This window comes from Polyodon spathula, chromosome 15 (assembly GCF_017654505.1).
Source record: "Polyodon spathula isolate WHYD16114869_AA chromosome 15, ASM1765450v1, whole genome shotgun sequence".
NCBI classification, from domain to species: domain Eukaryota; kingdom Metazoa; phylum Chordata; class Actinopteri; order Acipenseriformes; family Polyodontidae; genus Polyodon; species Polyodon spathula.
In genome coordinates this window covers 6662578-6685594 of record NC_054548.1, presented here as the reverse complement: position 1 = coordinate 6685594, position 23017 = coordinate 6662578, and the positions used below count along the sequence as shown (strand labels likewise).

General features: G+C 36.4%; 1 protein-coding gene across 8 annotated transcripts in view; it reads left to right on the top strand.

Moving 5' to 3' along the window:
• Window positions 1-23017, top strand: part of LOC121327549 (probable ribonuclease ZC3H12C) — a 44968-nt gene that overhangs the window by 5669 nt on the left and 16282 nt on the right. For 6 of the 8 annotated variants that reach the window (XM_041271623.1, XM_041271628.1, XM_041271626.1 and 3 more), the window contains one exon: window positions 21288-22111. In XM_041271623.1, coding sequence (XP_041127557.1) covers window positions 21288-22111 — 824 coding nt within the window. Of the gene's footprint in view, window positions 1-11039; window positions 11173-11289; window positions 11346-21287; window positions 22112-23017 lie in introns of those variants that run through there. The other 2 variants (XM_041271622.1, XM_041271629.1) reach the window with 2 other exon arrangements.

Sequence of the window (23017 nt, the reverse complement as noted above, 5' to 3'; positions counted from 1 at the left end):
TAGCATTTACAAGCATGTAAGCATTAGTTTATTGACAGGAGAATAAAATCAGAAAGTATAGATTTGAGAGGGAATATCAGTAACCTATAGCAGCTGGAGAATTGATGACTGTCAGAAAAAGCGCTTCAAATATTTTAAAGATTTTTAAAATGTGTTTTATAGCCTACATGTGTTTAAAACAAACTTATGAAAAAAAACACTCCCTGATGGACACGTCACAGTAACAAAGAAAAATCTTAAAGGGTTTTTTGTTGATGAGGTTTCTGGCTTGCATCATGTAACGTCTCTGTTTGTCTAAATGCCTGTCTTTGTTTTTCCGTCTAACTTAAACTGAAATATTGAAAACAGTGAAGTAACAGATCGGTAGTTTTAGTGTATATTTTCAGTGATAAAGCAGGTTGGTTGACAAGGAAACTGGGGAGGTTGAGTGCAAGGTACCTATTGAAGTATACTGTACATTTGCTTTTCTTTGACCACATGGTCAAAGGTTTTGCATCACCCTATAGAATTAACTCATTTTGCTTCATAGTCAAATGAAACCTGGTGAATAATGTTACATTAACATATTTAATTGCACACTGCTTTGTAGTTGTCCATATATTTAACGAAAAACTGCCAAAAACTGAAAAATTTTAAATTTTTGGAATCTAACATGAAAAGCTGTACTACTATTTTGGCTTTTGGTAGATTTATTTATTTTAATTGTCTCAATCCTAAAATTCTAAGTGATGCAAAACTTTGACCATAGCTGTAGATTGACCTGCCTGAGTAGATTGAATTTTTATTTATTTCTTTTTTTTAAAAGATGCAATGTTTTGTGGTGTTGATTTGCATATGGATTAGACCTTTGGCACATTGGTAGAGACCCTAAAATGACTTCTCACCAAAGGCACTCTGAGGAACCCTCATACACCGGTATATTTCCCATGATAAATCACCTGGTTATAAAAACAGCTAGTCTCAAATTCATTTGTGGTAGATGCCTGTTCTAGGTTTTACTGTAGTAGCACTATGTTAAAATAAAGGCATAGGCCAGTAAAGCAAGTCATGTCAATGTTTGGGGTTGTATCTGTATTTCATATAAATGTTGATAACTAGGTAACAAACCCCTAGTAACTAAGTGGCTTCTTTTACATTTCATATATTTCAAGATACTGTATTATCTCTTTATTCTGGTATTTACAATGGTCATGCCAGAAAATATGGTTGCCAGGAGACAAGGTACTGTACTGCTGTACCAGATGGCTGTATTTGGATGGGATCTGGCAAGTGGGTATTGAAATGAGGTATTCGGTCTAATTGAGGCTCTGTTGATGAACTTACTTGACTGATTTCTCAGGGCTTACAATACAATAGTGCACTTTTTGTCTGAGGCTTCAAACATTTTTGTTTCATTAATGAACCCAAATTAAAACATATTTTATAACAGGTTTAGATAGCAGTAGCAATTTATCATATAAGAAACAAAACAATTTCTTTATCTCTCTGTCCCCCATGCATTTACTGTCCAGACCAGTGGTACTCACTTATGGCTCTCCATTCTAAACCAGGGCCTTGTTTTAGCCAGGTTCTTTTTTACTCAATTCAACACCTATAAAGACCTGGCTGGAACAAGGTTGTGCACAGCCCAATTCAGTAAAAAAAGAACATTGCTGGAACAAGACTAACAAGTACCACTGGTTTATTGCATTCTTCTTTTTTTTTTTTTTTTTGACTCAGGATAGGTTGGTAAATATGTGTTATAAGGTCACTTACAAGTTGCTTCATACAGTAAGTTGGCAGAAAAAATTACCTGAAAATTGCCTTGTGCTCCATGAGCTTAATATTAAACACCACAGAGACGGCAAGTTAGTTATTGATGCTTGTTTATTTTCACTTCCAGTTCAGTGTATGTGTACCATAAACAGTGCAACAAAGAAAATGCAGTGAAACACTACAAATACATTTGTACAATGTTCAGGTAACGGCTGTAAATGTGATTCAGTTGGCTGCTAATTACATAATGTACTGTAGGCCTATGCAGACTAATTCATAATTTTCACTGTGTAGCTGGACCACCTGCTCAATCAAGCCCATTCATTGAAAGTCACTGTGCAGTGTGATGCTAAGGCTTTAGGGTATAGGGAAAATGTGAATCTGTACAATAGCCATTTATTTTGTGAAGCTCTTGGAAATTCTTCAGCAGCTGCCTCTTTACATGGACATTCCTCTTTGTATAGGAACTACCTGGGTCACCTAAGGACTGTGGCACAAAGACCACCCAGGTTGAACCACTTTCCCCCTCCTTTTGACAAATTATCCATCCGAAATGCTAACGGACATATTCAGAAACTGCACTTGAATGTTAGTCCTCACTTAAGGCGCTTTCTTGCTATGACAGCAGTTAGCCACACTTAATTAATCACTAACACTCAAGCTTTGTTTCGGAATATTTCTGAATAAGCTGTTGGTGACCTTGAAGTTGACTACCAAATACAGTATATCTGCAATATTAAGGATGTTTGAAGTAGAGTGTATAGTTATTGTCTTTATACAGTATATTAAGGCCAGTTTGTTAATCCAGATTTTCTCCTATTGTCAGCAATGTAAAGCCATCTTATATATTAAGGTCACCATCTAGAATCCCAAAAGTATCAAACCTTTCATAAAGTACTACTCCGAAATAATACCAATTATATATATATATATATTTTTTTTTTTACTTGAGAGTTTGCCCAAGTGATTTAGATAAACCAAAAATACTATTGGAAACTAAAAGGGTACTTTAGAACAGTCTTCATACAAGTAAACTAATACGTAATTTCAACCAGTTAAATTGCATAAATTAAGAACTTTTTCAGATATGTGAAGTATTTGTTCATTACGAGAAATTATATATGCCTTCAGTAGTAAGGTCCCACCCCCATTAAGGCCATCCAATGTTGTCCTGTGAAATTAACCATTGGTTCCACTCGACATACCAATACATACCTTTTTTTAATATACATTTTACTTTACAAACTATTCAATCAATCCCATTTCTCCTTCACAAAAACTCCCATTTCTCATTACTATATCTGGCACTGACTAAAATACTGTAGATCAGGTGAAATTATTTGCATCTTGTGAAATGATTTTAATTATGCTGTGTTTTGTCAGCTGACAATATACTGTTGTCCGATCTACAGAACTGGTTACAACAGCTACATTTGTTTAGCTAGGGCCCGAGATTGGGTTAGGTTTTGTTTTGTTTATTTTCTTTTAATTGTAAATAGTAAACACACGCTACAGCGTTTGCTGGCATCCTGTGTCTAAAATGTTTGTTTGAAGAAGGAAAACGTGACCAGAGGGTAATCCATCACAGTGCTTATTACTTGAAACGCCTGCAAACTGATATATTCCACAGACTGTTCTATTCAGCATCGCCTTATAAGGTAACCAAATTCTTAAATATGCAAACGTTATTATAGAAATGTATGGATCATTATGTTAATTATGTGGCGTCTGTGCAAAGTGACCTGCAAAAAATGGCTTGCGATGGCCCTTTGACTGTCGGGCAACTAAGAGCAGCTGTCATTTCTAAAGGACTGGTGTCTTATTGGTCCTGTGTCATGTGAGGGGGAAGGGTACTTTGGACTTTCAATACTTTTGATTTAAAGTTCTCGTTGTTTCAGCAGTTTGTGATGGTGAAGGGTTACTACCTACAGTATATGTATTTGTGACTTTATCAAGTTTTGTGAAATTAATATCATTGATGGGTTTCTTTCTCAAGCACAGGAGAACTCTTACTGTTGAAGCCAAACTGAAAAGTCCAATGCAATTTATAATACATAAACAGTATTGTGTATGGATTGCCATTTGCTAGTTGTAAGTATATAATTGTACAAAAGAGGTGATTCCCATATCCACATACTCATTTTGTATTTAGAACAGATAAAAGAAAACACATAAAAAGAGATGGTCTCATCCACAGCTAGCTATGGTCAATTGTGAGAAGTTCAAAACGTGACTGTGACTTAATGAAAACGTTGTACAGAAAACAGCATTTACAACGGTAACCATGTTTGCATTTGGTCTAACAGCAGGGGTAATCTCATAAGGGCCAAGAGTTTTTGACATGGCTTTCTCTGCAGTAACAGGCATTTTTCTCTTGTTATGCCCTGAATACTATTGTATTTTAAAATAAATCTTCTTTCAGTACACTACTACTTATCAGTAATATCACACTAAAACTAAATTCTACAGTGTTTGCCAGTGTTTTTTAGAATTTGTTTTAAGGCTTTCTTTGTGCTTATACAGCACAAAGAAAGTACCAGACAACAGTGACCCAACCAACACAAAACATCCTTCTTCTGTAATGGTTCTATGTTGCAAAGATCCTAACAACACCTCGACAGCCTGCAATGGTTGTTACTGTACATGGTTTCTCCAGATTTGGTGTAGATTTATGAAAAAATTATGTGGCAACATTATTGGTATGGTACTGACTGTGACTGGCCTTATGCACAGTACTGATCGCTAGGTACTGTTGTTATTCAGGAAGTTATTTCTAATCTTTTTTCACGGTATGATTTTATTTCATTTCATTGTGCATGATGCAGTTTTTGCAACATATCAGACCACTGGATTAGAGTTTGCAATAGTGCAAGTATTGTATATAAATACAATAATAATTTACAGATTAGAGTTGATGTCCAGCTGATGATGAATTGTAGGTTTATTTTGCAGGTTAACACGTGCTTTTCCTCACTGTCTGGAACATTATGTTATTGTGCATTATCACAAACAAAAGTCTTGTTACTTTAGAAATCAGCAGCTGGTGGCTAGGCTACTTTTAATGGAAACCTATGAGGTTTAGGGGCTGTCCAGAAGCCTGATTCTCCCCTGGGTCACACCAGACCTCCAGTTGAAAAGAATGCAATGGTGGTTACCATCAGAGGCCTGAGAAATCTCTTTGTTGAATTAGCAGCATGCTTCCACAACCCCCTTCTTGTACTTTGAATTAGAATAATGTTCTGTGTGGTGGGATTGTGACTTTAAAATAAAACCACCACCACCTCTTTTTAGTATCTTTTATAGCAGCTGGAGATCTAACAAAATTTAAGGTCCCCAGGTGCATTTTTTGCCAGTATTTTTATCGTTGGTACTTTTGTGGATAATAGTGTAACATATAGAATTAAAAGAGGGATGCAGTGAATGACAAGTGTTACAGGTTCAAGTCCAGGCTATTCCATTGCCGACTGTGGATGGGAGCTCCCGGGGGGGGGGGCGCACAATTGGCCCAGTGCTGTCCGGGGGGGGCTTAGTTTTGGCCAGGGCGTCCTCAGCTCACCGCGCACCAGCGACCACTGTAGGCCGGGCACCTGCGGGCTTGCCAATAAGCTGCCCAGAGCTGCGTTGTCTTCCAATGCTTTAGCTCTAGGTTGGCTGCATATGGGCTTGCAGAGTGAAAAGAAGCGGTCAACTGACAGCACACGCTTTGAGGACAGCATATGTTCGTCTTTGCTGCTCCTGAATCGGCGCAGGGGTGGTAGCGGTGAGCTGAGCCTAAAAATACAATTGTACATTTCTAATTGGGAGAAAAAATGGTAAAATCAATTGTCGACCTGCTAAATTGAAAAAATAAATAAAAGTAAAGAATGATGATGGAAATTTTGTTAAGAGCCACAAGGTTTGAAGGATTTTTAACTTTCACTTACATTTTTTATTGGTTTTGTTTTTGTATGCCAAGTCCTTTCAACTGTTTTGAAACTTAAAGTTGCCAGAACGTATTACTTAATCTGATCTAACAAGTACAGTGGATACTTGGCAGTGCATTTGAAACATAGTGTTAAAATCAATTATATGAAGTGCCTGCAGTAAAAAATGCAGAGGCTCCGTCCTCTATCCATTTGAAAAACAAAGCTCAGTGAGGGGTCAAACTAAAGGGACGCTATGGAAATTCAATAACCTAAATGAGGGAGTGCAAGATTAAGTACACATAGGAATTCCACACAGTTGCAGAGCAGTCTGTAATAATATTTCGATCCACCACTGTCTTCAATGTGAGACGAGGCACCAGTTTAATCCCACAGTTTTATGAACTGCTCTTAAAAAGCATATTTGTTTTTGAAAAGGACATTGAGGCAGTGACATTGTTAGAGTGCTGTTTTTGTATGATAACAGTACAGTATTGTGTTATGTTGTGCTCTGGTAAAACATGGAAATACTGCAGCATAATCTGTCCAAAGACTCTTTGGATGATAAAGTGATGTGGCCTGTTCAAGGAAATGGAGAGGCTCTCTTTCACAGGGATGCTCTACGTTTTGATGACAACTATTTTAAAACATATAACCCATAACATACTGTATTGCATAGATAGATCTTTGTATTCTTGTTGAAATTTTGCATACATTATCTTTGAATGTATTTTGTTATAAAAATAAAACTTGGGTATGATTTGACCATTTTTTACTTTTTGTAATGTCTGTTTGTAAAAAGTTTTGGAGAGAAAAAAAAAAAAAAATACATCTTCCTGGCCCTCAATCACTACCCTGACTTTGTCTCTCGTAGTAACACATACTTACTGAACCAACCATCAAGCAAAAAAATGAAAAGCAAACATAGAAAAAAGTATTGATGTGGCTAACAAAGCAAACAGGCACGTTGAATTCAGGAAATGGAAGGTAAATTAAATGTAATGTAAAGAGTAATGAAACATTAAAAGTCACAATTAAATGCCATTTTAAAAACTGCAGTCTCTCACTAAAATTCAAAGGTCTCGTCTACAAGGATTGTAGTTTTTGGGTTCATATTAAATTAAGTATTTTGAGCGCCTCAATTGTCCTGCCTTGTAATACACACAAAGCCATTGCATTATTTTGAGATATACGCATGCGTTAGTGGTTCCTTGAATTTTGTCTGTGATTTCTTATTCTAGTAATTTATTCATCGCTGTGGTTTAAATGTGAACTTCGGTATTATCAATTTAAATGTACTTTTTAGACATCAAAACAGTACAAAAAAAATCAAAACACAAACTAGATCAAGTAAATGGCCATTTCCTCACATTTATGAAATTGTTGTTCTAACTTTAGTCATGGAATAAATCATGGAACTGATTTCAGGCCGCAGGTCTCCCAGCCTCCTATGTGGACTTCCATCCTTATTCAGTGAAGCAGCTTGGTGTCTCCTCTGTCTCTCTGACTCTCTCTCAAAACAACACATATCATAACACAAACATTTTTGATTACTCACCAATGTAATTTGAAGTATGGGCTTGAATTTGGGAAGAGATAAGATCCATTTTGGCTGAATTGTTGACACAGCAACTCGGAGATCCCCCTCTACCTGCAGACGAGATTGCTGTATTGTCTTGATAGCTGTCGGAGCGAAAAATCCTGACTCACACAGGTATGTTGATGTGAAAGGCAAAACCAGCTCCATTGCTTTTCTTGACAGAGAGTTAGTGATTAATTTAACGATTAATAATAGTTGTTGGTTTTTAGTACTTTTCATGTCTTGTATTTTTGTGTGATGGCCCTGATGCCATGGGCTAGAAGTATTTGAGGTAATTCTATCCATAGGTTCACTGTTTGGCAACAGCATTTAAGAAATAATGCTATATCAGGCCAGGGGCATCATTTCGGGGGTAAAGTTGTGTCAACACTGATCATTCTCTGTCCCAAAAATAGCGTCATGAATGGCAAAACATGCTGTTTACAACAAGACAGCATTCTTATTCTTAAAATAAATTATACAAAATGTGCAATGCACGCCACTGGTTTATAACAAACTCGAAAATGTAGTTTCACAAAATTTCATTTTACAGTAGTAAAGTGTAACATTACAGTCATCATTCTCACTGAACCCTTTGTGTTTTTGTAGTGGGTAAATGCTAACCGAATTGCTCTGTTGCCTGCTTTCGATATCTCAGTGAAGTAAACCTTTCACAGTTACATACTACTGCTACACTAAACAATTAGCGCTACAGCATCATTTTTTTTTAATCGCTTTACAGTAGCAGCTAGGGACATTAGACTACTCTCAGATGACTGGGGGGGGGGGGGGGGGGGGGGGAGTCATGCATGAACTTTACAAAAGGAGCCAGGGGTAAGAATGCAGTTTAACTTTCATTCTAGAGCAGGGGTTCTCAAACCCGGTCCTGGGGACCCCCTGCGGCTGCTGGTTTTCATTCCAACTGAGCTCTCAATTACTTAACTAGACCCTTAATTGAACTGATAACACCGTGTAACCATTTTTTATTTTTTTTTGTTCCTGGGTAGTAAGTGTTATTTCCTAATTGCTTATGCCTCAGAAGTATAGAAAATGGCTATTATTCCCCACAAACTTTGCTTTTGTGACCAGGACAGTGATATTTCAAAATATCACTATTTCCAATGGGAAAACGGGCAAATGTGTGTCTTTTCGTTCACATAAAGTCAGAAAAACACAAAATATGAATCCAAATTAACATGTATTTATACTAAAGTAATACAAAAATGACTACAAAAGATTTAGAAGTGTATTTACAGTATAATCTTAAATCTCGAAAAACTACTCACTTCTAAATCTTTTGTAGTCATTTTTCTATTACTTTAGTATAAATACATGTTAATTTGGATTCATATGTTGTTTTTTTCTGACTTTATGTGAACGAAAAGACACACATTTGCCCGTTTCCATGCACACAGAGTTGATTGTACAGAGAGGAGTTATGGGAGATAGAGAAGAAAATAAGTACAATTGAAAGATATAAACAACTGCTACGCGTGCTGGAGGACCAGCACGATACTTGTTTGTTTCGTCCACTGTTCGTTAGTGTCTGTTTGGCCATTGCGCTGTTTTGTTTGTTCAATGTTTGTGTTTTGTTAAATTGTTATTTTATTAAAACGCGCAAGCAAGCTCACTCACATTTCACTTGGTGCTGTGTATGTTTCTTCCAGCTCTGACGTCACGCTCAGGCCAGCTTGCCACATCCCCCTATCATTGTTTAGTGCTACTTTTATTTGTTAAAGGATTTTTAAAATGTATTTTCTTAGAGTAACTCTGCCATTTTCACTGCTGCCCTTATCATGACCATGACATGATATCTATGCTGGAAGTCTAACTGGGATGCAGCCGAGTTGAGTGGTGTGGAATTACCTTTTGTGACTTTTGTGGCTTCAAGCTGCACCGTTGAAGTTAATTTAACTGTCATTTTTGTTTTAAGGTATTTCCTGATTTTTGTGACCTCAAGCTTAAACCATAACAATTTAACAAAGTTTTTTGTAATTAATATAAATACTACAATAAGTATACTTTTTTTTTTATTGAAAATGATTTAACAGATTGTTACGCATTCTTTTTTGAAGAGCGAAGCTAATTTGTAATTCTGCTATAAAATATTGTACATAGTAGATCCTGTTGTGTAACCCTAATCCTAATTTCTAAGTTTTGGAAGGTTGCTTCTTTTCATTGTATCAATAACTTTGCAATATGTTGATCTTGGCATATGCAAAATAACGCTGTTAGTATTTTAAGTTAAAAAAAAAAAATTAATATGCTTAGATGTAGTACAATAAAGGGTATATGCAGTGTTTATTGAATTGTGTGTGTTTTCCTGCAGTATTTTGCAGAAAAGGCAGATAAGCTTTGTGTTTGTTTTAATTCAGAAAGGCATGCAGTGTTTCAAATGAACGTGAAATAGTGTCACATTTTTTTAGTTTTTACACTCTAAGCTTAACCAACCCCCACCCACCCCCCAGAAAGAAAAACACCTGTTTACAGTTGGAGCACAGCAGATGGCTTCCTGAAGCCAGAGTTTTTGAGGGCTGGCAGATCTTTCAAAACCCAAGTGTGGTTTACATTAATAGTTCATGAACAGTAAACGATGCAGGTCTGCGACGGCAATGTATGGATTAGATGCATGTTTCAGGAGAGAAATATCCAGTCTGATCAGTTGTTTTTTATTATTGATATAGTTTTTTACACCTGAATTAAAAAAAAGGTTTATTTTTGTGTCTCTTCATTTAATGTATTTATTATAAATAAGAGTATTTAGGCATTTCACACTACATATGTTACACATATATATTTGTTTACTGTGTGTGTAGATAATAAACAGATCACCAAACCAAAACTACTATTCTTTGCTAAAATAGTTTACAATGGTAAAAAATGTACATTAACAAATAAGTGTTTGTAAAATTGGGGAGAAAATTACACTAATTTCATTTAAGCAATAATGTTTCTCTAGAAGGAATGGACAGACGCAGGAAAAATTAAGACTGGTTTTCTTTTTAGCTGTCATCAAACCTTTAAATCCTGTTGGTATCTGATAGATAACTACTACATGCAAAGTGTATTTTTTTTTTTTTTTTTTTTAACCATTTTTGAAAATCTTGCAAAGGGAATACAACTATCTTCTCATTTTAATTTGATCAGTATTTAATTATGTGCTTCATGTTCAAATAGATTTCACAGAAAAGGAAAACAGTATCTGGATGTTCTGTTAATATCCTAGCATTACAGAGCCTTTCTTAAAGGTCCTTTCTTGATAACAATAATGAAAATAATATTAATTCATTGCTTTTTTTTTTTTTTTTAAATAACAAACAATACACTACATAAACCACACCATAAAACCACACCATTGTGAGTGAAAGGGAAATGTTGACAAGTCCTCAGTCTTTTATTGTTTTAGCTATTTTTTGCATTTAGAAAATGTTTACTGTTTTTGAGACATGCAATACTTAAAATATAATTCCCTTCATTGTTTCCATAATCCAAAACAAAGAGAGTAGGCTAAAGTCCGCAGCAAGCCAGGTGTTTCTTACTGGGGGCCTGCTCCCTAATGACTTGAGCCCTCATGCAGCAGCTGCCTGCTAGCTCTTTTTGTTTGACCCATTGTTGCAGCACACCCCTTGTTAATTCACATGCTGCCCGGGGCAGACCTTCCGAGTGACAGCAACTTGCTTATCTTAGAAACCTACAGGCCTGATGTGGGGCGGAGGAGTTGGCTTGCATCTGCCTGTGCAACTCATTGTGAGGTAGTTTAGCTCTGATTGGATGACAGGGACCACTCACTAATGGGGAAGCAGAGACACTGTCGCTCCATCTGTTCAACTATTCATTGTTCCACTTGCCTGCTTGTAGCACAGATAGTATTTAGACGTTGCTGTTGCTGTTGGAACCACTACAAAGAAGCCAATGTCGGTGTGCTTTCCAGTTAATGTAAGTAGTTTTTGATTTGGTTTTGGAAGTAAAGAGAGGATGTGCAACAGTCCAGACCACTGTACACTGTACAAAACCAGGGAATTATCAGCACATTTTTTTTTCCTCATAGACAGCAAAGTTTGTTCTTCAAAAGCTGCCTTCTAGGATTTACCATATTTCAAGGATTGGTGGTAAGTTTCAAAATAGCTCATTGTTTTATTTAATGGACTTCATGCACTTTTAATGTATGCTTTTGCACGCATTTATGCACATTGTTATGCTTGTGAGTTTGAATGGACTTTGTTTCTCAAACAACTCTGGGTGACATTGGATCAATCGTTGCATACAAAAATCTGGACTATCCACAACACCATCAACAACAACATTATACGACAGAGCTATAGAGTTATTTTTTTAACTGTTTCATTTTAGCTTAAGTCTTTCATATTTTTGATAAAAAAAATAAATGTAGAATATTTAATTATATGTTATCGTTTTTATGGAAAGATGTTGAACCAAAGAAAAGCTAAACTAATCATTTTGGAAGCATATTGTAGATTACTCTTGAAATTTAAATGAAAGACTTGGAGGCGTAAAAAATAACATATACATCTATGCTGAAATAATATTCTGCAATGGCTACTATTCCATTTGCAATATTGTTGAAAGTAGTATATTTTTAACACGTGTAATTTTGTAGTGCAAAATGATGATGAATTGAGGAACATGTCTAGACTGTTTTTGGTTTTCAGGAAACCCTGCTTTCTTGATTCAAGCCATCTTGGCAACAGTGCCTGAAAACTGTGGCGTTGTAAAAACAAAGACCTCATGATTTGGAGGAGTTACAAAGAGGTTCATAAAGGGTTAAAGAGGCTCTCCTTTGTACCACATGCCCTATTGTGTGGGCATATGCATAACCCTATTGAATGTTTTCAGATGATGGGCAGACCACCAGTTGCTGGTCCCCTGTGGTTCCAGTAGACATCTGTTGCCCCCTTAGCATTAACCAATCTGTTCAATGGGACATCATTCCTTTGTTTCATATAGCTATGCAGACAGCACCCCCCTTGCACTGCAATGGTAATTAGGCCTATAGGGACTTCAGCAATAGATTTGTGTTACATATTCATTATTATTATTATTATTATTATTATTATTATTATTATTATTATTATTATTATCAAACATTTGATAATTCACATTTAGTGAGAGATATGCGTGTGGATGATTTCTTCCTGTTAAAGTTGATGCACAGGCTTGTTACTCTTAAATACTACCTGAATAAATGAACCTTTCTTGATTTAAAAAAAAAAGCATGTCATTCTTTAAAGCCCTGCCCTCATGTTTAGCTGTGTTTCTTTGTTAGCAACAGGTGTTAGTGGTGGTATGAGGTTATTTTACCCCTGACCTTTTCTGTCATGTTTTTGACTGTATACTGTAGACTGTATTTTGTAGGCAGTAATGGTTTGGTGTTAACTGAAATGTAGAACATGTCAATTGTAGATTCATATCTTGTCACAGTTATACATGAAAGATTAAATGGGCCCTGCTTCTGACCTTTGTGGTTTGTGTGATAAGTCAAAGTTTTGAGTGTTCTCTATAAGAAACAACAGAATATAAATAGTTTGCTTTCATTTTTTCTAACTTTCACTGTTTCATGTAAAGGTTACTTGTTGTTTTTGTTTAATTTCCCTACCCAGCATTCTGTTATGGACACCCAAGTTTTTAGTTCAAAGTTTAAAGCGAATGTTACTGTTTCAAAAAGAAGAGTCTTAAAACAGTTTGGTTTTATGACCCTAATTTACACAATACTACTGTGTGTGTTTACTTGTGGGTTAAGTTTATGTTCTTGCATGTTTACTTGTGTTAGGCTGGGATAAAAGGTTATCTCAAATAAAAGTGGGCTACTTTTTTTTTAACTGTGTACATGGATATTATCTAAAGGGCTAGTACTGTTTAAAAATGATAGGACTCGAGATCTGTAAACCCAGGCTTTTCTCAACTTTCACAGTACAATGTGTGATTTCTTACCACCAAGAACAAAGTGATAACAAATGTAAACATTCCTTTGTGTCTCTTACTTTGGGCCTGTTTGGTCGTTGATCCAGGAAGTGCAAATCAGCAGAGTGAACCATAGTATCATGAAAGGTTACAAAATAGTACAACTGCAAAATAGGAACTGCAGAATACAACCTTTTAACAGAAAGCAAAAAAAGCTTTTTAGGCAGAGTATAGGAAAAGCATTTTATATTAAAATGAAAACAAAATCTCTTACAATACATAGGTCATTAATAATAATGTATGGCAGTCTGACGGTACAAGTAATGCTTAATCTTGTTTCTTTTTAATATTGTGTATCTTAATACCATATACTACTAGTCTGTATCCTTTATTGTGAAATTGGGCAGTCAAAAAGAGAGAAAAAAAACCTCCCTTAACATTCACATAATAGAAATTCACAGCACTCTTTTATATCACAGGTTTTTAGCTTTGCAATTTTGTTTTAATGTAGCCATGTTTCAGGGCTTTATTTGCACCTTCATTGATTCTTTCCTTCAAAAAACATGAGTAAGAGCAGAGAGCACATTATCTGTGGATATCTTAACGTATTGCTAGTTATCTCTGCAGGTGCAGCCGTTAATATCAATGCTAACACCAGAAAGGGGCCTATAGAGTCATGAAAAACTCCAGCAGTTCCAGCGAATGTTACATGGCCATTTAAAAACAGTGAGAGTTTGCTCCTGGTTAGTTACAGGTAAATTCACATTCTCTTCGTTTCATTTTCTTTAGTAAAGTATTGTTTATTTCCTGTTTTTGAAATGCAGTATATTAATGTTATTGTTGTCTGAGAAGGTTAAACTAATATAAAACCTGCTTTACGCCACGGCCATATGTGTTTACAATATTAAGCAAAATATAAACTTAATTTTATACAAAATGCCATTTTTTGCAAAATAGTATATTAAAGTTCCAAAAAGTAACTTTAGTAGTTTGTGTTGCTGAGACTTTGCAAAAAAGACGACTTGTTTTGTAATTTAGGTGTTATTTGAAACACATTAGAGTGCTGCTCAAGTGAATACGGGTGTCTTAGATGATAAGAGTGTTTTAATCTAATCGATCCTAAACCAGCTTAGGTTGGAGTTTTAAGTGTAACCACACTGTGCATGACCCAAGATCACATTACACTTACATGATACGTAAGGGAAAATTGTGTTGTGTTGGCACAGTAGGCTATAGTATATCAAACTGTGCACAGCATTTCAATCCTCATAATCCACTGAAGAAATATTCTGTGCTTTTTATTGATGGTGATAATGGTTTTAGCTGTACAGTGGTTTCAGCCATGAATATGTGTTTAGCAGATGGTTCTCAAATATGAGCAGAAGGTAGGGATTTGTATTTTATTTCTACAAAATAAAACCCTTTTTCTACAAAAGACTCATAACTGAAGGCCTTGAAGCATTATGCTTCCAGAATATGATGAAGCTGAAACTTTTCAACAAAAATATTGAATAGTTTCTCTAGTTTGAGCAGATTGCAAGGTCTGCAGAACAATAACGTCGGAGTGCCCAGATTGGTTTTGCAGCTGCATTGTTCAGAGAGGGTGAGCCAGACACACTTCAGCCCCTGATTCTTTTGTCGGCTTTTGTTCATACCAAATTATTCTTTCACTATGGAGGGAATCATGATGACATGCTAAAGCAGCAGAAACCTAGCAACAAGGGGCATGTTGCTAGGCAGCCTGGCTTCCAATTGATTTATCTTTAATAGGTGTTGGTAGGCGCTTCCTGAAGGCCACAGCAGATAATAAATTCCCTTTTATCCACATTACTGCCTCTGTCAGGACATTAAACTTTCAAATCCTTGCAGCAACATTTAAAAAAAAAAAGTAGGTGTAAAGAAATTGTTGCAAACAAATTATAATTCAGTTGATGAGAGAAGGTTTTCTACTCGAAATGTCTTTTGAGTCATTTGCAAGATGATTAAAGATTAGTAGCATTTTTCTCTTGTCAATGTCTTTTAGATGTAGTAAACCTTATCCTTGATTTTTGAGTAGTTTTGCTTGCATTCACAACTTCCACAGCTTCTTGTTTTGATACAGCTGTAAAAATGTTTACCGATTTTTGGTGCAGTAAGTAACTTGTCAGAAATGATCTCAGTGTACAGGCAGAGTACATGTATTCCAGGAAAAGGAATGAAAGTAAAAGTAATTGAAAACAGGAGGGTTCTTATTACACAACCTTATCAAACCCCTGCAGCACAAGTGCTCCTTCATGAACTGCTCCTTTGCTGCCAAGCATTTAATATTCATCTAGGAAAAGATTTGCATTCATTGCATGAGGCAACGCTTGTGATATGATGTATTAGAGCTCAATGATCCCTTATGTAAATAATTCTATGGTATTACTATAAGAATTGTATAGTAAACTTTCTACAATAAATTGGGGCATACTATATGATAATATTATAGGTATTAAAGGTGTTGTCGCATGCAGTGTGGGCAGGGGCTACAATTACTCTGACAGGAAACCATAATGGCAGATGACAAACAAATGTACAATCCCTTGGAAGGATGAGTAAATGAAATCATTACTACAAGTGTGAAAATGACATACAGCAGCAACCTCACAGAGCAATTAGAAAGGTACAGCTAAAAAGCAGTGGAATAGACAAAAATGTAGTACAGTGCCGAGAGAAAATGTTTGAACGTAGAAAGACTACAACGGGAGAAGTGGACTCGATGGACCCAGAATGCAAATGAAATGAGTGGAAGCAAGATATTAGCACCTACCAGTAAGCTCCCTTTGTCACTCTCCCAGCTGTCAACTTCCCCTCTAGCTTGAGCAGAGAGGTACCTTTGATCTCTGCACTCGCCCTCCTATCACACCGCCACTCTTGAGCAGCGATCTAATTGAGACATATTGTAATGCTTCATTTGTTTTTAAAATAATGATCTACAATAAACCCTTTTATGGTTAGCGACTCAGTTATAAAGTGTCCCACAGTCAAAGGAGCTACAGGATTGGGAACCACTTTCTCTGCACTTTAAGACAATACCTATTTTAAATCTGAAGCCAACAAATTCTGGGCTCATTGATTTAATAATCACAATTTAAAACTATATTTCGTTTAAGAATATGAACCCATAATAAACAGACTCCGGTTCTTAAACTATCAGTCGATAATGCACATTTCTATTTTTAGAAGGGAAGGGGAGATTATACAATTCCTAATAAGAAGTTCAATATAGATTGCATTTGCAGTTAAGTAATCAAAGCTGTGAACATATTTACAATTCATTTTAAAATATTTAATTGCTGCAAAAGACAAAGAATTGTATTAATTAGTTGTCGTGAGATAGTATTTTTGAGCATTGATGACCTTTTTACCCCCACCTGTTTTAACCTTCAACAGAACACCACTGGGTGTTTTCACACCCCAGCACCATTTTTTGTAATTATCTTGTTGTTGGTTAAATATGAATGAATGCTGAACTACCTGCCCAAATGTTTTGTTTACAATTACAAAACCAATAATTTGAGCCACAGATTGAACAGCAAAAATGAGATTGCCTTGGCCTTGCAGAGCTTCACAAAGACCTTTCCAGACCCCAGGCCTGAATTATATATATATATATATATATATATATATATATATTTTTTTTTTTTTAACACACACACACTGTAGTCAGTAATACGAATTTTCTGGGACCAGCAAAAAACAATCGTCCTATCAGCAATCTGTATTGTCAGGAGTCTAAGCCATACTGTCAGTTAATTCATACTGTCAGTTAATTCATACTGTCAGTTTAGATTGATGTTACAGTAACACTGAAATCAAATTTCAATTACAGTATAATGGAAAGTATTATACATTTAAAAATGCAGTGTGTTTTATTGACAATATGGCTGTAATTGAACTTTTAACATTGCAAATAAACTGCACTTGAAATCTGCATGTTGCATTCTGATCACTGACATTTTTAACCACAAAAGCAAGGGTAGTGAACATTCTTTGCACTGCTTCATAGAAATGGCATTGATGAGTGAGCACTATGGCAATCGGAATGCATCACAGGATCAGTAGTCCCCAAACAGCACTAAAATACAGTACAGAGGCACTCATCCAGATGCAAGCTAATACATTTCCCAATATCCTTTTAAATCAGCTGTTCTATTAGTCGTATTCAAGCTTCTCTTCCCTGAAGGGGCTCTCATATAATTAGCATAAACAGGAAGTTTGTGTTCTGTGAATTTATAATAAGCAACTGCTAAATTTGGCTAGGACCATGTCAAAAATGTAGTAGTGTCAGGAAATTAGTTTGATCCAAGCCCTGTACACGCATTTGTGACTATCCCTCCAACACAAGGGAAGCAGAGACTGCAAAAAAAAAAAGGTACAGGGTCTACTACGAAAATGAAAACAAAATAAGAACATAAGAACAATGTGCAGTGGCGAAGGCAACCCCGGGTTCTGTTGCATTGAACATTTCAATAAATGGCACAGAGCAAGTCGATAATGGCACACGTTTTGATGTTTGATTTTTATTTGATAATTACTGTTTACTGATTATTAGTGTTATTAGCGTTATTAGCAACACTTTTGTTTTCATTGTTTTTATCTCCTATATTTAACATGGGTATGTAGTAGCATTAATGATGCATTATGAAAGCATTAATGAAAATCAGTTTAGGTCATTTATTTGCGCTTTATTCATCATATATTAACATTTTATAGCAATTACAGGTTTGAAAACATTGTTATTATTTTCAAAATCTGGTACCTGGGAAGGGGTTTCATTTTTACATCTGGATTTGAAGTTGTTAAAGAAAGGTCCTTTTAAAGGTGTGTGCTTTCATCTTTGGTAGGTCAAGGTATGTAGACAATCCCAGCTGTAAAAGGAGGAGAGGACATGTTTTGTTGTTCGGTGAATTTAATATATTTTTATTGTGTGACTTGTAGTGGATAAACTAATTTAGGGGAGACCGACCATAAACTTGTTAGCTGGAAAGCAATTAAGGCATGCTGAGATGCTTAACCATGATACATACATCTTCTGTACATTTAAATACCTAGAATTAGCTGCATGTTTAATTTTATACTGCATTGTCTATTTTATTTAGAATTTACTGCACAAATGAATGTAATTATTTATCAGTTATTTATACTTGTAAAACTAAGATAAACATAGACCTCACTGAACAGGCATAAGCTACATCTTTCAGTTAACTGACATGGCTCATTTATAACTTATAGAAGACGGAAGCTCTGTCTGTTTTTGTGTGGATTTCAGATATTTTTTGTAATAAATAACTTACAAATATTACTATTGCTATAGTAGATTGTTGATATAAAACCTGTTGACATCTTGTATTTGGTAAAGCGCATTTAGTGTTGTAGATGGTTGTAACCCCTGCAATTGGTGATGCACATTTGAATAACAAAGTCATTTAGCTTGTTTGTGATTTATTTTATCTCTGATTTGTAGACCACTATGAATAACACTTTTGAATTCAGGTTGTGCCAACTTGAATTTGGAATATGTATCTGGGATTTTTTTTTTTTTTAGAGCGTGAATTGTATTTATTTGAAGTTACTTCCATTCTGTGGTTTCTGAGCCATATTGTTTGTTTTTTACTGCTTTCTGCTTTGCACTAAAACTGTCTTGGCAACAGGAAATCAAGTTTCATAAAACTACCAGAGTCTACCAGCTTGGTCACAGTGCAGTATATCAGTTATTTTACAACATTTGTATTAATTCTACACTGATAAGTAGGCCTGTACTTTATAATATTGGAGCTGTGTGTAACCTAATAAATATTCAGATTGTAATGTGAGCAACTTCAAAGCTGTTCTGACTCACACCTCTTATTACATTCTGCGATGACAAATGCTGCAAAGGTCAAATTTAAGCTCAAGATGCATTGGTGAAGAGATCCAAGAAAAATTTAATTATATAAATGTACAGTCAATTCTCATTAAAACAAACTTGTATTAAACATAGTGCTGATACTACACATTTTTGAAATGGTCAAATTTAGCAGTCGCAATTGTAAATTGAACTCCCCAGGGAAGAAAATAAGGTAAATAATTAAACAAATTTCCTTAGTTCAAACAGTGTAGGGCTGTAAACGAAGGTACCATTTTGACCTTCTAAGGTTCGGAACACATACTGAATGAAGGTTAAAACCTTAAATACTACTAATTTGCATAATGTACTGGTGATATCACTGTAGCTACTAGTTTATATTTGATTGAAAACCCTATTATAATACAGGTAACCCATATACATGGAATAAAATATTCACACATAGTTTAAAAAATGTTATATAGAACAGTAATCATGTTTTTTATAATTTTAATAAATACACTTTGTTCATGTGCATTAATTGATGCTGCTTGCAGTATTCCTACATATAGAGTCGGGTGATAATGCAATTTTCTGGTATCGATTGTCGGCTGTAAATTATCACGATAATCATGATTATCGTCTGAATAAATAAAATTTAGACAATTTCTTGTAAGGTGTGTCGTTATTGCTAACTTTTTTTTTTTGTTGCTGCCACTTATTTTTAGTTATTTTCTCCCTATTTGAAATGCCCAATTATTATTTAGGCTCAGCTCACCACCACCACCCCTGCGCTGACTCGGGAGCGGCGAAGATGAACACGCGCTGTCCTTCGAAGCGTGTGCCGTCAGCCGCCCGCTTCTTTACACACTGCGGATTCACCATGCAGCCGCCCAGGAGCTACAGCGTGGGAGGACAACGCAGCTCCCGGGCAGCTAACAGGCAAGCCCACAGGCGCCTGGCTAGACTACAGGGGTCGCTGGTGCGCGGTGAGCCGAGGACACCCTGGCTGACCTCCCATGAGAAGTGACCATATCAGGGTTATGTTACAATCGATACAACAGGGGTATTTGCCTCAAAACAATACTAGCCTTCACAATAAACCATACACAGCTGTAATATAATATTAACATTGGTACAATCTATCCGGAAATTCTACAGTTCAGTAAAACACAACGATTGGGAATAACAACATTGGGGATGGGATTTGAAAATGCAAAACAAAACTGCCGACTTTTTAAAAAAATGAATGCTTTTAAATGGTGCATTTGAAGATGTGTATGGAAATACATATCACTCAAAGGATGAAATGGTTACTGTAGCCTTTGGAAAAGAAGGTACAAAGAAACTGGTTATTTAAACCCACAAAAACGCGCCCTCTGGCCACAACATCGCATTTCATTTTGAATTTATCGACTTTCATTGACTAGATGTCCTCTGCTAGGACACTTGGTTTTTAGTCTGGTGCGAATCATGTTTAAGTCAACTCTGGAATTCTTGAAGAAAATGAAGGTATAAGTTCTGGAATGGGCTTCGCATTCACCAGATTGCTTTGGACTGATCTGAAAACCTGTAGCAAGGCATAGTGTATCCAGTCTGTCTGAGCTGAAGGATATATGAAATGCAGAATGAGCCCCAGATTTCACCAATAAGATGTAACATACTGGTTAAGAATGATCATAAATGTCTGAAAGCCATAGTAAAAGCAAAAGGAGGACACACGAAACATTGAAGCAGGGGTGCCAGTACTTTTGTCATGAACAAATATTTTAAATGATTAAAATATATAATTGGACATGTAAAGAAAACTATTATAACTAGGGAGTTTTAAATGAAAATGTATATTTGATAAACATGATGTAATAAATGTTCAGTTTTGGCAAACTGTTAAATGAAGATTGATATTGAGAAGAACAGAACCGGGGATCATTTTCTTTGGCAGTTATTCAGAAAACTAGCTTAAACTATAGCTGAGGGGACAGTTCATGAAGTGAGCAGCTGTGGGATAACAGCAATAAGGCACTCGCAAGTGTGGACTATATTCAAAAAGTAAAGTCAGAGCTGCTTTCATGGAGTGTCACCTCACTACTTGAAGCCATTAAGTGTTTGTTGGGTTTGTGGTGTGATATGGTTCTACTGCAGCAGGTTAGTAGGCTGCTGACAGTAGCTCCGGAGGTATGCTCAGTTTACGTGATTGGCATTTACGTATACCCTGTCAGCCAATCGGAGAACAGGATTTCTCTCTGTTTGTAATTTAATATATAATCTCTTTTGTCATTTCTAGGATTACAGGACACTTTACTTCCAAGAATACCCAAATATTAAAAGTGCGGACCCAGGTGTATGCGACAACTTCATGGGCTTGAAAGGTCACCCAGATGGTGGAATAGATGCCATCCTGGACCTGGATTACCTACATGTGGAGAGCACAGACCAACAGCTCAGGACAACCTCCCTGTGGTCTAGGATAGAGAAGCCCACGATGGACAAAGTAAACTCCAGGAAGGAGGATGGCTCGGCAAGCTCCACGGAGGACACCACCTGCAACAGCTCCTTCGGAGATTCAGAGGAGAGTGCTAATTCTGACAGCGAATCTGAACACCTCAACAGCAGCACAGCAACGGACTCTAGCCCCTTTACAAAAACCCACCGGCAGTTGTGCCGGTCACCATGCATGGAGCCACCTGTGGTTATGAGGACTGAGATCCCACAGGATTTAAAGCCAGAGGAAAGCCACGGGACAGCCAAAGAAGACAAGAAACCACCAGATATAGTCAGGGAGTACCAGACCAAAATGGAATTTGCCCTCAAGCTAGGGTATTCAGAGGAGCAGGTCCAGCTCGTTCTGAGCAAGCTGGGCCCAGAGGCGCTGATCAATGACATCCTGGGGGAGCTGGTGAAGTTGGGGAGCATGTCTGAGGCTGACCAGGCCTTGTCTGGTGGTAGCGGTGGGGGCTGTGGCTCCTCATCCTCGTCCACTTCGTCTTGTATCTCATCCTCTTCCTCCACAGAGTCACACCGTCCCGACTCGCCTTCTCAAGAAGAGCTGTCTGACAACACAGACAATCTGAGGCCCATAGTCCTCGATGGCAGTAATGTGGCCATGAGGTAAGTTGACACTGTTCAAATCCTAGCAAAACAATAAAGGTTTATATTCATATCTACATAGTTTGTTACTAATTTAGGAGCTAAACAAATCACTGAATAAAGCTTCCACTTGATTATCTTTCACCTGATTATTTCCAACTTTGGGTAGTTCTATTAAATCATTTACATTGTGCCTCTTTAATAGTGGCTTCTAACCTTTTCCAAGCTCGGAAACATCTTTTAGGAATCAAAAATATTTATACTACAAACTTTACTACATTAAAATACTCCATGAGAAATTCTTCATGAGAAATGCTCCATACTTGTGCATATGCAGTGTTAGGTGTAATGCAGATGATACATGGTTTGGAATGTGAAAATGGAAAGATAATTTTAATCATGGACCTGACTGCGATATGGTAAAAGAATATTGAATAAATCCTAGATGGATAATTGTGTTAGATGTATCTAGGCAGCAGCGGAGTGGAATTAGAAAACCGCAAACATAAAAATGCAGAAACATTGTTTAAAGTGGTTCACATGACTTTTTTTGTTTTACTGACTTTTTTTTTTTGCAGAATATGAAAAGAAAGATACTTCCTTGTGGTCTGTCTTCCTCGAACTGTCGCTTTAAACAATGAATCTAAACATTTTGAATAACTTCAGATTTTGATGAAACTGGGTATGTTGGGTGGGTCCATAAAGTAAGCAAAGCACATCAAATTGCAGGCCTCCATCACCCTGGAAAGTTCTTACTGAGTTCCATGAAGAATCAGAGCTAGGGGGTGTTTAAGTACAAGCTGTGATACTTGTCACTGAGTGTATAGCCCCTGCAATTTAACACTGACAAGACATGGTGTCTTAGATAGCTTACTTTAAAGCCCTCTACAGCAGACAAGTTAAACAAATGATTTATCAGTGACCACA